The sequence below is a fragment of the Psammomys obesus genome, unplaced genomic scaffold, assembly GCF_907164565.1.
Source record: "Psammomys obesus unplaced genomic scaffold, mPsaObe1.curated_primary_1811, whole genome shotgun sequence".
NCBI lineage: Eukaryota > Metazoa > Chordata > Mammalia > Rodentia > Muridae > Psammomys > Psammomys obesus.
This window is the reverse complement of record NW_026592510.1, coordinates 5,410,458-5,424,929: the sequence shown is the minus strand read 5'-3', so window position 1 is coordinate 5,424,929 and position 14,472 is coordinate 5,410,458. Positions and strand designations below refer to the sequence as shown.

At 37.7% G+C, this 14,472-nt stretch overlaps 2 protein-coding genes across 2 annotated transcripts in view; one reads left to right on the top strand and one right to left on the bottom strand.

Annotated features, from left to right (window-relative positions):
* The window catches only part of Papss2 (3'-phosphoadenosine 5'-phosphosulfate synthase 2), a 119,231-nt gene that overhangs the window by 70,643 nt on the left and 34,116 nt on the right, over window positions 1-14,472 (top strand). The window lies entirely within an intron of this gene.
* Atad1 (ATPase family AAA domain containing 1) overlaps window positions 1-14,472 on the bottom strand; it is a 37,717-nt gene that overhangs the window by 15,493 nt on the left and 7,752 nt on the right. The window contains exons 3-5 of the mRNA XM_055613827.1: window positions 5,104-5,202; window positions 2,048-2,168; window positions 786-986 (exon numbers count right to left, since the gene is read on the bottom strand). Coding sequence (XP_055469802.1) covers window positions 786-986; window positions 2,048-2,168; window positions 5,104-5,202 — 421 coding nt within the window. The remainder of the gene's footprint in view (window positions 1-785; window positions 987-2,047; window positions 2,169-5,103; window positions 5,203-14,472) is intronic.

Below are 14,472 nucleotides of genomic sequence, written 5' to 3'. Positions count from 1 at the left end.
AAGAAAAAAAGAAACACAATTTCTTGATTCTTCTATTAGTCTCCCCAGTTCTGGGATTGCAGCCATTCACCCTGCCCTCTCCCAGTTTAGTGTAACATTTCAAGAACAAGAAATTCCAAGGTTGAAGGATGTTTAGCTTAGGATATTTACCACAGATGATCATAAGCATGCAAAAATATTCACATGTGTATGTCTACAACACACATACTATTTGAAATCTAGAAAATATATCCATTAATCAAATAAAATAAATAAACTATGATCCATTTTACATCATGGAAATTACACATGGCCTACTAAAACATATCTCTTGCAGCTAGCAAGATGGCTCAGAGGTAAAGGCTATGACTGCACAAGCCTGTTGGCTTGAGTCTGATCCTCCAGTCCTGTGTAAACGTGGAAGAACCAACTCTACCAAGCTGTCTTCTGACCTGTACATGTGTGCAATGGCACATTTACCCATACAAATTCTTAAAAAGAACAAATCTTGGGGCTGGAGAGATGGCTCAGTGGTTAAGAGCACTTGGCTGCTCTTCCAGAGGTCCTGAGTTCAATTCCCAGCAACCACATAGTGGCTCACAACCATCTGTAATGGGATCTGATACCCTCTTCTGATGTGCATAAAGACAGAGCACTTACATGTAAAAATACATGAATAAATAAATCTTAAAAAGAAAAAAGAACATTTTTTTGGTTTACCATAGATTAGAAAAATACTCAAATCTGGTTCTCTACATTGCACCTTTAAATGGCTTTTTAAAATGCTCACATAGCAAAAAGCATACCTATTTCATCTATAAATATGATAGAAGGCTGTAACTTTATGGCAAGGGAGAAAACAGCAGCAGCCAGTTTCTGAGATTCTCCATACCACTTATCAGTCAGTGTCGAAGGCTGAAGGTTAATAAATCGACAGCCTGCTTCTTTAGCTGTAGCTTTGGCAATTAACGTTTTCCCACAGCCTGGAGGTCCATACAGAAGAACACCTGAAAATCAATGTCATTTTATATTATTATTTTCAAGAAAATAAGAGGTTTTCTTTAGTTTGCATGCTAATCAACATAGAACTAATTTCATACACAATAAAATTTTCTCAAATTTTAACAGTAGAAAAGGTAGTTAAAAAAAAATGGTGTTTAAGTTCAGTGTCAGCCAGGATAGGTATTTGCAGATAACAGCATCACAGTACTTTTTTTCTTATGCAAAGGTCCAAGTCAAGATCCTAAAAACTATTATCTTTGTCACAGGCTGACCAATAAAATCATCTTAACACCCTCTGCCTTCACAAGCTGAGAGAGCACCACAGCATCCGATAATAACCTCTAGGTAACAGGCAACTTCCAAAATGACTTTGGCAAACACATTTGCCAATGCTCACACTCATGTCTTTCCTCTCAAAAAAAAAAAAAAAAAAAACACTATAATTTTAATTTCTAAAGGATAAAACTGCATTATCCTCTATAATGTTTACTGTCGGTAAACAGTAATCTGTCCCTAAATACAAAATAAGGTGGTTAATATTTTAACATAACAAAAGATCTTAATAGGTTATAGTCTTAAACATTTTGGCGATCATTACTGTATCTCAGTTAAAAGGCAAAGCATTTTCTGATCAGCACTAAAACTATCTACATATAGGTTTGGAACTATAATCCAGTTTTAAATACCTAATTTAAAGCTCAATTTTTCTCACACAGTAATAATTCAGAAATGATGTCTACAGGCAGCATATGATGAAATAAACTGAGAGCTTCTTGGAAGTTCCAATATTGCTGGCTTTGCTTGAAAACAACCAAAAGAATACTGTGGGGTTTTCTGGAAATTTTTTAAGACTTAATTTTCCAATTTCAATTTACTTGTAAGACGAGCATTTCAAATAAAAGGATTATTGTACAGAAGTACTATAGGAAGTACAATTCACCAAAATTTCAGAAGTGGAAGAATAAGTGAATGTTTTAAAATTCATGGAAGGCAAATTCCTAAAGGCAAAAACATTTAATGTTTTCTCGCCCCCTACTGCTTAGGCAAACACATATACTAAACATACCTTTTGGAGGCTGCAGAAGCCTGGAATTCTCAAACAAATGCTTCTTTTTGATAGGTAAGATTACTGTGTCTTTCAGATCTGTAATGACATCATCTAAACCTGCTATATCACTCCAAGTAACCTGGTAAAAGTTAAAGTCAACATGAATTTTACAACTTATACGCACACCTCCCAATGGCAAATCATTATAAGATCTAATAATTATAACATGTTATAACAATTAACATGTAATTATTAACATGTTAATTATTATAATTATTATAATACATGTATTATTATAAAAGGTTAAAGTGGAGATAAAAATGAATAAAAATTTTTAATGGGAATAACTAAATTAATAAACTCTATGACACTGATAAAAAGAATTTAATTTCTTACTACCAGAAAAAGCACCAAGGCTGCGAGCATTGCTAAGTAGTATGAGAGCTTGCCTAGGATAACAGGCCCTGTTGCTGGGTTCAATTCCAGCAACAGGAAAACAAGAAGCACAACATATACAAAATCTGTAACTGAATAAGGCAAACTCATTCCACTCATAGGAAATACTGAGAACAAAGGAAGACTGTGAATAAACTTACACAAATACTGTAGCACTGGCTACCAGGGAAGAACTCACAGGGAATGTAATTACATTCATTGTGAAACAACAGGAATTAGTGTTAGAAATAGGATGTATACCCACCAAATTGCACTTGTATTTTTTTCCTGAAAAGTACAACTGTTGAGCTGGGGAAGACGGCAAGCAGTACTTGCCAGGTAAGCCTGAGAGCAGGAGCTCAGATCCCTAGAATCCACAGAAAGGCAGGCTGACGTAGCGGCCTGTAATCCCAGCATTTAGGAGATGGAGGGAGGCTCCTGGGAAAAAGCTGGAGAGCTACACTTAGCCAGACCCACATGCCAGAGACCACTGTCTTAACAAATAAAGTAGAAAGTGATTAAAGCCACCTGGTGTCAACCTCTGACCCTCTACACCTATGTATACACATACCCTCACTCATGTTCACACACACATGCAAAGACATATGAACACATGAACTCACACCATAAGTAAACACATACAAAAAATAAGTAAACAAAATGTAAAAACATGAGGAATCTTAGTAAGTCCTAAGCAGGTATGTGTGTGTGTATGTGTTTCTCTATTTTTAATCTATATATATATATTTTGTAAAATCTATCAATAGATATATAGATAGATAGATTTTTTTAAAATTTTTAAATAGTATAGAGAAACCTTCTAAGCCATTAATCCCTGCACTCGGGAGGCAGAGGCAGGTAGAGCTCTGAATTCAAAGCCAGCTGGGTCTACACAGGGAATTCCATGCCAGCAGGTTCTACACAGAGAAACCCTGTTTTGACCCTCACCTCCACCCCCCAAAAAATCCATTAAAAAAAAAAAAAAAAGAAGAATCTTCTAAATTTAACTTTAAATGGGAGTGGGGTCAGAGTGTGTGCTGGAGACATGGCTCAGCAGTTAAGAGCACTGGCTAACCTCCCAGGGGACCCAGGCTGGATTCCTAGAACCAACATGGCAGGCAGTTCCCAACTGTCTATAACTCCAGCTCCAGGGCATAGTGCCTCTCAAGGCACTATGGAAGTATGTGATGCACAGAAATACATGCAAGGAGAACACTAATGCACATAAAACAAATACATAAAGAAGTAAAAATAAAATAACTTATGGGGAGAGCTTGGGATCCAGCTTGTGGTTAGAACTCCTTACTGAGAACTTAGATATGAGGCTCTAAATTCAATCCCCAGCACCACACATACACACACCCAAAAGGAAGAAAAACCGAGAGAGAGGGGGAAAAAACGAGAAAGAGAGAGAGAAAACTAAATGATCAGGTTAGAGGCAACACTTTACAATGTATTTACTTTCTTTAAACTTGTCTATTAATTAATGTCTATTAATACATCCTTATTAAGAAACAAAAACAATTGCCCTCCTTTCCAACAAAATGCTGACACTGTGAATATCTAAGTAAAAATAAAGTAGGGGCTTAATTCTAGAGTGTGTGTGTGTATGTATATATATATTTCTGCACATATATATATTAAAAGACAATATTTTTATTTTCCAGACTTAGAGATGGAACCATCATATTTCATTCCACATATTTATACCAACATAGCATTAATGTGTTAGATAACTATACTGTATACTTATTGCTACATTCATATAGTAACCTGAATTATAAATATAACTATATTAAATATGTAATTTATATTAATCTGATCCTCAAAAAATTTAACAAGTAGGCACACAAATATTATTATATTCTCCTTGAGGCTAACACATGAGAAATCTGAAACAGAAGAAATCATCTGCAGAGACCCTGAATTCTTAGAACACCTGGGATTCAGGATCCTATGCTGTCTACTACTAAAAAAGAAAGAAATTAGGAAATCTAGATTAAATTCTACAATCAAAAACCAGACGGCTTAAAGAAGTTTCATATAGAGCTCACATTTCACTAAGCCTATGTGTGCAGGTGAACACAGCAGACCTGAGACGGCATCTTTAACAAGCTGATCCTTGACTGCTCTCTGGAAACTTACATTTGGGGAATTTTCCTACCAATCCTTGACAAGAACAGCTCACAGTGCTTAAGCTGCATTAACAATATGGTTTATGGAGAAAACCTTGTAGGAGTACAGATTTCTGATCCATACATGGAAAAGGAGTCTATATAAACAGGTTTTCACTGGTTCTGTCTCCAGGAATCTTTCTGGTGCCGACACTGCAGGTGCAATCACAACTTGATACAGCACTGAATATGGTCTTGTGACAGTGCTTGGGAAGCACTCTGACAAAAGTGTGGCTGGCTCTCTCCTGGCTCTGTTCTAGTCCCTCTTTCTATGCTGCTCTCCCTTGTATATTAACTTAGTGCAATGAATTACATCTGTGCCTGCAACCATGCTGTGAGTCCCTCCTAACTCCTCCTAGAGATACATTAAAATTGGTCATAATCTTCCACGTCTTTTGACATAGACTGCCAGGCCAAAAAAAAAAAAAAGGTAACAGTGAAAAAAGCAAGATTAAAGATACATACATGCATATTAAGAGGGTCTACTAGATGAGCAGCAATACTCATTTCATATTCTGAAAGCTTCACATTTTTCACACCAATTTGCTTCATCAGTTTTTCCGCCTAGAAAGAAAAAAAAAAAAAAAGAAAGAAAGAAAATAAGCAACCTCTGGTTTGACATTTAGACACTGACACTTAAAAACAGATAAAGAACTTTGAACAGCAATGAATAGAAGACGTAAGACTCTTCCACGGATACTCTAATGAATTTGGGGTTAGAAAGAAAAAAGAAGAGAAGAGAAGAGGAGGAGGAGGAGGAGGAGGAGGAGGAGGGGAGGGGAGGGGAGGGGAGGGGAGGGGAGGGAAGGGAAGGGAAGGGAAGGGAAAGAAAAGCAAAGAAAAGCAAAGCAAAGCAAAGCAAAGCAAAGAAAAGAAAGACATGTAATGTAGGGTCCACTCTACTGAAACCAAGAAAATGTAATCAGCTTTTGAGAAGAATCTCAGCTCTTGGAGGCCCAGTACAGAGACAGACCTGGGCGCAATAGCACATGTTTGAAACCCCATGATGGAGGCAGAAGGGCTTAAGGTCAACCTCTGCTATTGAGTAAATTCAAGGTCATCCTGGGCTACTGAGACCAGTCTTAAAAGGGGCGTTGGAGGGTGGGGGGAGGAAGAGAGATGGAGAGAGATAGAGAAAGGAAGGGGAAAAGGGGGAGAGAAAGAGAGAAAGACTGAGTACATGGCATATGACTAAGATGATCAGTTCAAGCTCCCTTGGCTCCCAAAAGACCTGGGGGCTGTTTTCTTTCCTAGTAGGACTATGATGTCAGTTACAGGTAAATGTCAGGATAAAAGCCCAATGAAATATACTGTGGTGTACGCCTTTAATCCCAGCACTCAGGGAGGCAGAAGCAGGTGGATCTCTATGAGTTTGAGGCCAGCGTGGTCTACAAAGGGAGTCCAGCACAGCCAAGGCGACACAGAGAAACCTTGTCCCAAAAAACAAGCCCAACAAATTAAGAATCTCAAGCACTGGACAAAGGAGTTTAGTACAGTATCTGAAACAGATATGCAGCTTCATTCAAATTATCAAAGCATCCACAATAAGTGCTTGTAGACATATACTCTCGAGTTGCTTTGAAATGCTGTCCTTTTAACAACAAAGATCCAAGCAACTGATAACAATAAAAATAACTTAAATATATACTCATAAAACAACATAAATATATACTCATGAAGTGAGGCAAAACAGCTTGAAATTTGTAAGTCCTAGCAATGAAACCAAATTTTCAGTTAAAATTAAAACAATGACGGACATATTCTGCTTTTACCAAACAGGCCAAAACACAGTAAATGGATGAATGAAGATCTCAGAACACAGGTATTTTTTTCTTTTTAAAAATGATTTACTTTTGCTTCTGTTGCTCTCCTTGTGGATCTCCTGTCCCCTCTAGGTCTTTCTATCTCCCCCTTCTTTCATAAGATTCCCTGCACTCTGTCCAAAGTTTGGCTATGAGTCTTGGCATCTACTTCAATATCCTCTGGGTAGAGTCTTTCAGAGGCCCTCTGTGGTAGGCTCCTGTCCTGTTCCCTGTTTTCTCCCTCTTCCAATGTCCATCCCATTTGCCTTTCTGAATGAGGACTGAGCATCTTACCTAGGGTCCTCCTTATTGCAAAAAATCTGGGCCCAGAGGTCTTGTATGAGACTGATACTCGAACCAAGGACAATGCATGGAGATAACCTAGAACACACAGATGTAGCCCATGGCAGTTCAGTCTCCACATGGGTTTCCTAGTTAGGGGAACAGGGGCTGTCTCTGACATATACTAAATGACTAGCTCTTTGATCACCTAACTCTGAGAGGGAAGAGTAGCCTCACCAGGTCACAGAAGAAGACAACACAGCCAGTCCTGATGAGACCTGATAGGCTAGGGTCAGTTGGAAGGGGAGGAGGACTTCCCCTATCAGTGGACTGGGGAAGGGGTATGAGAGAAGAGGGAAGGAGGGCAGGAGTGGGAGTGGACGAGGAAGGGGGCTACAGCTGTGATACAATGTGAATAAATTGTAATAAACAAAATAAATAAATAATAAAGGATTTATTTTTATTTTATATACATTGATATTTTGCTTGCATATATGTCTGTGTGAGGGCATCAGATCCCCAGGAGCCAGAACTACAGATCAGTGTGAGCTGTCATGTGGGTCCTTGGGAAGAGCAACCACTCTTAACTGCTGAGCCATCTGTCCAGCCCCCAATTTTTCTCTCTTATTATAAAGAATAAGCCAAAGTTTAGCATGATTAAGTAATTTATCATAGGGCTGATAAGACAGCTCAGCAAGTAAGTGCTCTTCCCCCAGGCCTGACAACTGAGTTCACATGGCACTCACATGCTGGAAAATCTGATTCTTCCAAGTTGTTTTCTGACCTCTACCCATGGAGTGGCAAGTAGGTAAACACATGCACACGTGCACACACACACACACAGGCGCACACACATACAAACTAAATGTAAAAAATTAGTAATAATAATTTGTTCTGGAAGAAAAGTCAGCCAATGAAATGGACAGGAGCTGAATTCCAAGCCACCAATTCTGCAACTTATATTCTGATTACCACACACATTTACCATGTAACATGTAAAATGGGAGTTTGTAATCACTAGTCTTAAACTTTATATCAACTCTACACCTTACAGATTCAATTCTCAATTAAGTGAGCATTTTATTTAAAAAATTATTAAAAGTGAGCATTTATTTTAAAAAGTCACAATTTTTTTATTTTCATTTTCCTAAAATTCTTTCAATTATGTAAGATCTTGCTGTTTGTCAGGGATATGGCTACCATAGATTCCTTTACCAGATCAACTAGTAAGGAGAAACGTGTTATTTCCTGAACAACAACAGGCAGTCACACAATAAACCAATTTACCTACCCATTATAAAATCATCAATGGACAAAAGTCTTTTCCAGATTTATCCCTTGAATATGCATACCTTCTCTTTTTACTATCTACAAATAAAACTTCTGTGTCAGCTGTTAAAGTTATCTATTTTAGCACTGGTTAAGACAATAATTTATTCTCCCTTGCATGACTTGTACTGGCAAGGCTCAAAAACCAATGGGTTTCAACAAGGGACATTTTACCTCCCAGGGGACATTTGAAATTTCAAAAATACTTGGCTGTCACAGTTGGAGGTGAGGAGGACATGTTGTTAACAGCATTTAGTTGAGGCAAAGATGCTGCTAATCATTCTACAAGGCATAGAAGCCCCTGTCCACATCTCAAAGAATTAACTGGCTTAAAATACAGAGTAGCTGGGGTAGCACATGCCTTTAATCCCAGCACTCAAGGAGGCAGAGGCAGGTGGATTACTGTGAGTTTGAGGCCAGGCTGGTTTACAAAACAAGTCCAGGAGATAAGCCCTGTTTTGGGGGGAAAAAAGTTTAAAATGCAGAGCGTATTGAAACTGAAAAAAATCTTTGAGTTTTTCCTTATTAGCTAGTTGCCTTGAAAATGTTAATTGTGGGCTCAAGAGACAGTTCAGCTTTTAAGAGTACTGACCTCTCTTCCAGTGGACTTAGGTTCAATTCCCAGCATCCACATGTAACTCCAGGATACAATACTCTCACACAGACACGCAGACAAAACACCAAAGCACATAAAATAAAAATAAATAATTTTAAGAAATGTTATTGTATGTCACAAGTGTCCCTTAAATATAGCCTTTATTAATATATAGAATTTCCTAAATAAAATACAACATCATTTACCAAGTCTCTTCCCTGCAAGAGCAGTTCTGTTTCTAGCTTTGGGTTGTGTTGATAACAATAACCGAAAAGGTAAAAAGAGAGTTTAGAGAGACGGCTCAGTCGTTAGGAGCAGTGACTGTTCTTGCAGAGGATCCTGGTTTGAGTTCCAGAGGACTGCAGAGGACACCCACATGGCGGCTCATAACCATCTGCACATCCAGTTCTGGGAAAACAGATGTCCTCCTTTAAGCCTGAGAGGTAGCCACTGTTCCTAGCTGCCAAGGTTAGGTAACTAGAAAATCACATCACAGGAGTTTAACCCTTCATGTGAAAGGTCCAGCCCTGAAGAACAATACTCATTTAGAAGAGCAGGACATAATTATAAAGTAAATACAACTACCTCATAAAAAAGTAAAAACTACCTCTTAAGTACCTACAAACTAACATGCCTTGTGGACAAGTTATTCAATCATCTAGTTTTGACACCTTGAAGTGAGCTTCTAATTCAAGACTGCTTTAAATAAAAAAGCAAAAATGCCTGGGCAAAAAACAATTTATATATAATTTATCTTTCACACCTCAATGACAATCATATTTTCTCATCAGTGTTGGCCTGTTTTGTATAGTGGGCCTCTCCAAGTGTCAGTTGTCTCTGGAGAAAATGATAATGAGTAGTGCAGGGGAAGATAGGTCAAATGAGGAGGGAAAATGATCTATTGTAACAGTTGCATACTGTTTTTATCCTTTACACCATTTCATTGCCTCTTCATGGTTTCCTCCGTTCTTCTATGTAAAGTACTATTATTTTAAAAGAAGATGTAGAGTTTAAAATATTGACATTTTTGCCTAGTTGGAAAAAGAGAAACTAGAGGAAAAGGAAAGCAGGAAAGGAACTGTCATGAGCTAACACTTGCTCTTTTGGGCTCTTCATCAGACTCAGAAGATTCACTGTCCTGCAAGGGTAAAGTTTAGAAAAGCACAGTGATATTAGAAGTAAAAAAAAAAAAAAAACAGATAAAACTATTAAACTTAGCTCAGAAACAAGGCCATCCTTTGGTCCTTCCACTGAGGTTACAGCTCAGAGCTTCAATTTAGGTAAACAGAATAAACACCAATAAGCAACATATTTAAGAAATTCTTAAAAAAAAAAAAAAAAAGAAATTCTTAACAAGGAGTCTGAACAATTTAGACTTATTAGACAAATTAGACCTTTAACATTTTTTGATTAGTATGCTTATTTCCCTCTCTTATGATTATACTATGTAATTCTGAGTTGACAACTGATGTGAAAAATTTTAAAAAAAGATTTAGCCTGGGTATTGGTAGCACATACCTTTAATACTAGCACTTAGGAATCAGAGGCAGGCAGATCTCTGAGTTCCACGTCAGCCTGGTCTACTTGAGGGCTATTGTCTTAGTTATTTTTCTACTGTAGTGGTAAAAACCATGACCAAGACAACTAATAAAAGAAAGTGTTTAATTTGGGATTATAGTTTGAGAGTTAGTCTACAGTGGCAGGGCAAAGACATGATGGCAAGAACAGCTGAGAACTTACATCTTAATCCACAACCACAACACAGTGACACACCTTCAACAAGAACATACATCCTAATCTCCCCTCCCCCAATTTCAGCCAATCCATTCCTTTTTTCCACTCTTATTCTAGCTCTTTGCCAGGACTACTGTAATCTCTAAAAACTTTTTTCTAGCCTCTGTTACTTCCAAATCTTCTTACATACTACTATAAGATGACTCATACTAAAAATAGTGAATTGATATTATCTAGCTATTCAAATATATTTAGTATAAATGTCTTCAACTGGTCAACAGCAGAGTTAGCCAGAAATATAGAGAGGAAAGTAGGAAGAGAATGCAGAGAAGCCAGAGCCAAGCAATTCCCATCATGTTTTACACTGTGATATTTAAAATACTAAGTTACTATTGGACCAGAATAATCCTAAAAGCAAGATGCATGGCTCTCTTTCAGTTGGTAATAGACTTCTAAAATGCTCTGGATCAACCTCAATCCACTTGCCAGGAAAGAAAGGGAATAGAGCTATGTTCCCTGATTCTATAAAACAGTCTGTATTTTCACCTATAGGCCCCATACAGTCAACTACATAGAATCTCTTCTCCAAACTAATGCAACTGCTTACTATTTCTTCTCTGGTCTTGTTATTCCTACCTACCTTACGACTCAATTCCTGGGTTTTTCTATTTAACTCTTTCTATGCCTATCCTAGTGACCAAGCTTTCAAGAAGTCATAACCACCTCAATCACTGGTGACCCTCCCTGAAAGCCAGTATATCTTCACTACTTATCAGACAACTATGACTCCTTACTACTACAATTTATATTACCAGAGACAGTTTGGTTGTTTTTCTTACCATGGGTATGATGAAAACATAGTATCTGACACTTCACATATCAAGTATTAAGAACAATACATATATTTTTTTCAGGTACATTTCAATTATAATAATCTATTTGTAAAGTAACTTCTACTTTAATATTTCAGGAGTTCCTAGAAGTAAAGGGGGAAAAAAAGGACAAAATCTTTGTCTAGAAGCCCTGGAGCTGGAGAGATGACTCAGGAGTCAGGAATGCTTACCGCTCTTCCAGAGGACCTACACTGGTTCTCAGCACCCAGGTCAGTAGCTAACAACTGCCTGTTAACTACAGTTCCAGGAAATCTGCCACATTCTTCTGGCTTCCATGGGAACCTATACTCAAGTGATACCCACTTAACACAAAAATAAATCTTTAGTTGGGTGGTGGTGGCAGCAGCACACGCCTTTAATCTCAGTACTAGGGAAACAGAGACAGGTGTATCTATGTGAGTTCAAGGTCAGCCTGGTCTATAAGCTAGCTCCAGGACAGCCAGGGCTACACAGAAAAACCCCGTCTTGAAAAACCAAAATAAAATAAAATAGAAATATTTCAAAATAAACAAACATACACAATGAAATAAAAGCCCTGTTACCAAAAAATGCTAAAATGATGAAAATTTATCAAATCCTGATCTGAGAGTTAAATTGAGTTCCATGACTTGAGGGTATGCAGGGAAAAGGAGATGTGAGGGATAGAGAGGAGTTACATTGTTACATTCAGGTACATAACAAATTCATTTCGTTTAAAAACCAACATGGTAGCCCACCATGGTGACATACAGCTTTAATCTCAGCATTTAGGGGGCAGAAGGGTCTCTCTAAGTTCCAGGCCAGCATGGTTTAATATCATGAATTCCAGGCCAGTCAAGGCTACCATGTCTCAAAAAAAAAGAAAAAAAAATTCAAAAAACATAACAACCTCTATACTATACCCAGAAAAAGGTCCTCACAAAAGCTTAACTATGCTGGTACCTTGATTTCAAGCTTTAAGTATTAAAATATGTGAGAAATAAATTTCTGCTGTTGGAAAGCCCAAAACAAAATGAAAGAACCCTATATTGATCAGATTTTCCTAGTGTTAAAATATTGAAAATAGCTAACAATACAAGCTAGAATTCTCACCAATTATTTTGTAATTAAAATGAGGCAATAAATTTACAAACGTCCAAACTTTTTTCAGATATATTTACTATATTTATGAAATAGTAGTTTTCATTTTTTTCTGATTAGAAACGATGCATAATATATAAAACAGCAATTTATTTACATCTCTATTTCCCTTGCCTGTCTGTAGCATTTGAAAAAGCAAATGGCATCCCCTTTTAATATAAATGTTCATTAAATGAATCAGAGTCACAACTTACAAAACAAATTTAAAAAGCCCTGAGTATAAACATCTTGTTCTCAATAGCAAGAAAAAGTTAAAAGACTTTAAGATTGGTTTTTCTAAGGATAAACAGAAATTAAACATATGTATCAACCTAGTAAACAAATGACCTAGCCCGAGCAGTGGTGCATGCCTTGGGAGCACTTGGGAAGCAGAGGCAAGTGGATCTCTGTGAGTTTGAGGCCAGCCTGGTTTACAAAGTGAGTCCAGGACAGCCAAGGCTACACAGAGAAACCCTATTTCAAAAAAAAAAAAAAAAAGAGAGAGAGAGAGAGAGAATAAGAGACAGCAGCATTCAACTTAACCAATAACATTTTAAGGCAATTTCTAAGAATTTTGGTTAGTTTGCCAAGTATTAAAAGACCCACAGTTTGTAAATGTTTATAAATTTGACACCATACAGAGCAAAATATATAGTTACCAAAATTATCTGTTTACTCTGATAAAGATCTTCATCTAGATTTATTTTTATCACACTGATTAAAATATTCTATCAAGGATTTTTACTATTTATTTACTTTACATCCCAATGAAAACGTCCCCTCCCTCCTCTCCTTCAGTCCCTCCCTCTGACCTCCCCTCTCCCTGGGCCTCCCTCCCTTTCTCCACAGAGAAGGGGAGGGGCCTCCCATGGATATCAACCTGCGTTGGCATATCAAGTTGTAGCAGGAATGGGCACATCTTCTACTGAGCCTAGACAAGACAAATTAGCTGATTCTGTAGGTTTTCTTGTGGTGTCCTTGACCTCTCTGGCTCTTTCAATCCTTCCTCCTCCTCTTCTATCAGTCCCCAAGCTCTGCCTAATGTTTGGCTGTGGGTCTCTGCATCTTTTCATCAGCTGCTGGGTGAAGCCTCTCAGATGACAGTTATGCTAGCCTCCTGTCTGCAAGTATAGCAGAATATTATTAATAGTGCTGGGGTGGGCTCGTTCTCATGGCATGAGACTCAAGGCTCATTGGTTGGCCATCCCCTCACTTTCTGCTCCCTCTCTATCCCTGCACCTCTTATAGGCAGGAGAAATTGTGGGTCGAAGGTTTTGTGGCTGGGCTGGTGTACCCACCCCACCACTGGAAGTCTTGCCTGGTTACAGTCGTTTCACATTCCATATTCCCTCTTGCTAGGAGTCTTGGCTAGGGTAACACTCATCAATTCCTGGAAGTTTCCACTGGCCTAGATTTCTAGCTTGTCCCAGAGATAACTCCCTACTGATTCCAGTTTTTTTCGGCCTAGCCTCCCCAATCAATCCCTGTTCCCCTTCCCAAGCAGATCCCTCCCTTCATCCACCACAAAAGATATTCTTAAAAATGAAAACAAAACTATATTTTCAACATGAGATAACTCTAACCAAACAAGAGAAAAACTTGGATGATAAAAACTTTAAGAAACTGAAGAAGCTATCAGAAGACAGAACTCACATGTTCATGCACTTAATGTAGTAAAAGTAAAAACTCACATGTTCATTCCTTAATATAGTAAAAGTGACCATCCTACAAAAAGCAATCTGCATTTCAATGCAAACCCCATCAAAATTCTAACACAATTCTCCACAGATCTTAAAAAGTCAAATTTCTGCTTTATATGGAAACACAAAAACCCACCATAGTTAGAACTATCCCGAAAAATAAAAGAACTGCTGAAGATACCACTATCCCCAATTTCAGTTTCATCCTAGAATATCTACAGAGGAATAGTAATAAAAATAGCATGGAAATGGCACAAAAATAGGTACATTTATCAATGGAATCAAATTGAAAACCCAGACATAAATCCACACACCTGTGGACACCTGATTTTTTTTTATAAATAAGCCAGAAATACACAATGGGAAAGAAAGACAACATCTTAAACAAATGATGCTGGTCA